Below are 3,647 nucleotides of genomic sequence, written 5' to 3'. Positions count from 1 at the left end.
TACTTACATGATACGATTTGGTGTTCAGAAACGCTCAAAATCACTGGTTGATTCCTGACCCGAATTCCGACCCGACTTTGTTCTTCAGAGAATTTCCAGAAATTTTGCAGAATTTTGTAAGTAATTAATGATAATAAAAATAAAAATTAGCTATTTATAGTAGGTAAAATAATACTCTTAACTAAAATTAAGGCCCTAATTCTACCTCTTTTAAAATTTATAAGCCCCTAAATTTATAATTTTTGAGTATTAACATTTAATTTATAAATATTTTATATATACAATATATATGTCAAAATTTCCCAAAAATTGTGAATAATGCAAAAAGACAAAGAAATAGTATCATTGAAAGTCCTATAATTTTATAAAAATAATAATGTAATTTTTGTAGGGCTTTTAACACCCAATGGGGCCCAGAAAAGTCATTTTTCGCGAAACGAGAAAATTTGTAAAATACCTAGATGTTCAGAATAATGCGATGGTAAAAGCCGTTTGATGAAAAATAAGGCCCATTATTTTATTTGAAATATCAGCTATAAAATCATGATTCGGGTCGTATAACTCTTGATATGAAAGTTATAAATGCAAAATAAAATATCTGAAAAATACCTTAAAAATACTTGGACGACACAGAAGCACGTAACACATAGCAATTAGGGTTTTACAGCTAATTTACACATAAATGACACATTAACACACATAATTTATTATAATTATGATATAATACAGACGTATTTTTCCCAGACGTTACAGTCGAGACTCGAAATTTATTATTAAATGATTTTAAAGCCATATTCGGGTATTCGAACTTTTGTCACACAGAACTATAAAATGTTTTTCTTTCATGAAACTGGTCCTCCGATATCATCGAATCCTTGTATCTATCTACAAAGGCGTTATTTAATTATAAAATGATACTTTTATACGTTTAAATTCCGGAAAATGTTCAAAAATTCTTATTAAATGTCTGAAACATCATTTTGACCCCAAACTTTTTTTGAATAATTATTTCTATCAAATACCTTGCATGCTATGTGTCATCTGATCGATGTGTTATATGCCTATGTGTTCATTATTTGACGATTTAAGTCATAACTTTCAATCCGTACGTCGGATTTGTGTGAAACGAAGGGTAGATAAAAGTTTATGACGTCTATGTGACGATTATAATAATATGGGATTGAGTATTGATAGGTATTTGTGATGCCTAGCAGATTAAATGAGGCATAGAAAAAGAAAGTAAGTGATCTGTAAATAGAACTAAAGCGTAGAATAAGAAAGCAAGCGATCAGTGAGTGGAAGCGAGGCATAGAAAAAATAAGACAAGTGGTTGTTGAGTAAAATGTTATACGAGTGCAAGTGAAGTTGGAAATCATTGGTGGTAAGGCAAGTATTTCTTTAACCTTCTTGAAGTTTATTGCAAGTACTCTGAATAAAATTTTTTTATATTGCAAGTGCTTTGAATTATTTAACCTGAACCCTGATCACCTCAATTGATCTTTGAGCTATAAGCCTTATTCTTTGTAAACCCTCGATTATTGATTTCCCAGATATTAAACCATAAAAATATGATACTGCTCCACAAATATATATATATATATATCATACACCAAACACTGGAACATAATTGCTTAAACATACAGAAACTTATATATTCTATAATCCCTTGTAACGTTAAAAGAACTAAACCTTGTATAATCATTGAACCATTGTTCATCTATTATCTAATTCTTCTACGGGCTTGAAGCCATTCTTCGTACATACATTGACATACCCTGGTGATAGCCATGAATTTTTTATGCTCTGAGATAAATGTTTTATCAATGTTAATTATGATTCTGTTTTATTGAATTACAATGTTTATCTTATTGAATTGTTATAGAATTGGATAGTTTTCTAAATGTTGACTAGATTCGTGGTCAGACCAGATTGGTGGTCATATTAGGCCAATGTGTGCCTTAGAACCAGTATAGAGAGCAGAGTTGTGTGTCTTGCTCAGGGTTAGTGCGTGACTGATCAGCATCCTAACCTTGGTTTTTAAAACTTAAAATGAATATCCATTTCTAATATTGCTTAACAAGAAACTTGATTCATCTGAATCATTTCAATTGATCATTATCTAATCTCAGTTATTGCTATTATGACTTGTTGACCTGGTTAGCTCACTCTTGCGAATCTGTTTATGTTATTCTACAGTTCAAAAGGAAATTATTGGTAACGAGGATTCCCAGTCCAGTGTGCGAGTAAGGATTCTAGGTTGAGTTGGATCGAGCTAAAAGGAGCTTTATGTTGTAGTTGAGTTATGCAAGTTTGTAAGAATGATTTCATTATCAGTTGTAAGTTAAACTAGTTGGGATTTGGTACGATGTAATAAAAGTTTAGGTTGTGGCTTGTTTTCATACTTTAAAATGTTACGATCCGTGATTGTGTAAATAAGGGTCATTGTATATAATATTTCATATACAGATTTATATATTGTATGTGTTGTGAACCCCGAACTTCTGACCCAGATTTGGAGGGCATCACATTTTCTCACCATTCTTTGTCACAATCGTAATTGTACCTTTCCTTTTGACCGGAATTTTTGAAAAATCACCAAAAGTAACTTCTCCTGTGACTGTCTCGTCTATCTCCGTAAATAAATCCTTGTGGCCAGACATGTGATTGCTCACACAAGAATCAAGATACCAAACATTCTTCTTGCCATCCTTGCCTCCCTTGTAAGTGAGAAATATAGCAGAACCAACATCTTTATCTTCTTTTGCTGTAACAAAGTGACTCCTTTCTTCCACTTTTAGTTATCTATACTCATAACTGAAGTGACCAAATTTATTATAATTATAACATTGAAATTGAGATTTATCCCCTCATTGAAATCCACCTCTTTCCCGGCCTCTAAAATTCTGACCACGATTATATGGTTGATAACCTTCAGAATCATAGACTCTATTGAAAGACTGTCTTCCACGTCCTCGTCCACCTCGATAGCCACCTCTAAAGCCACCTCTTTCATGTACAGAACTGCTACTTCTAGAACTGTCACCAATGGATACCTTACTTTGCAACACCTTTTCCAAATAGCTTGCATCATCATATTGGTTCATTCGCTGCTCGTGGGCTTGAAGAGAACCTACGATCTCGTCAATTGAAATTATGGAAAGATCTTTTGACTCCTCGATAGATGTAACAACATAATCAAATTTTCTTGTCTGTGAACAAAGTAATTTTTCCATGACGCGAACATCGTCGAGACTTTCACCATTTCTTTTCATCTCATTTGTCATGGCTTTCAATCGCGTAACAAATTCATGAATATTTTCAGAATTCTTCATCCTTAAATTTTTGAAATCCCCGCGTAGCACCTGGAGCCGCACTTTTTTTTCAAAGGTTGATTTATCAACACCTTGAATAATTGTCTACAACGTCTTTTTATCATTTTTCCGGATCTCCTTTAATGCCGTCTTCTCGGCATTTGGAAGTGTTGCTTCAACGGATGCACCAGTGGGCTCGTTGAACCCATTTTCGATAATTTCCCAATTATCATGAGAATCGAGTAACACCTTCATTTGGATACTCCGATCACGTAATTCGTAGACGTGAATTTTGGAATGTTAGGTTGCACAATATTCACCATTTTTCACGAACGT

General features: G+C 33.2%; 1 protein-coding gene across 1 annotated transcript; it reads right to left on the bottom strand.

The window, feature by feature from the left end:
* Window positions 1-2,522: 2,522 nt before the first annotated feature.
* On the bottom strand, window positions 2,523-3,284 carry LOC141691492 (uncharacterized). Its single transcript, XM_074496228.1, has 2 exons — window positions 2,882-3,284; window positions 2,523-2,764 (listed from the first exon to the last, which is right to left on the bottom strand). The coding sequence occupies exons 1-2, from the start codon at window positions 3,282-3,284 to the stop codon at window positions 2,523-2,525; spliced, it is 645 nt and encodes a 214-aa protein (XP_074352329.1).
* Between the last annotated feature and the right edge of the window lie 363 nt (window positions 3,285-3,647).

This window comes from Apium graveolens, chromosome 10 (genome assembly GCF_009905375.1).
Source record: "Apium graveolens cultivar Ventura chromosome 10, ASM990537v1, whole genome shotgun sequence".
Lineage (NCBI taxonomy): Eukaryota > Viridiplantae > Streptophyta > Magnoliopsida > Apiales > Apiaceae > Apium > Apium graveolens.
Note: the sequence above shows the minus strand (reverse complement) of the source record. Positions and strands in the feature narration are given on the sequence as shown.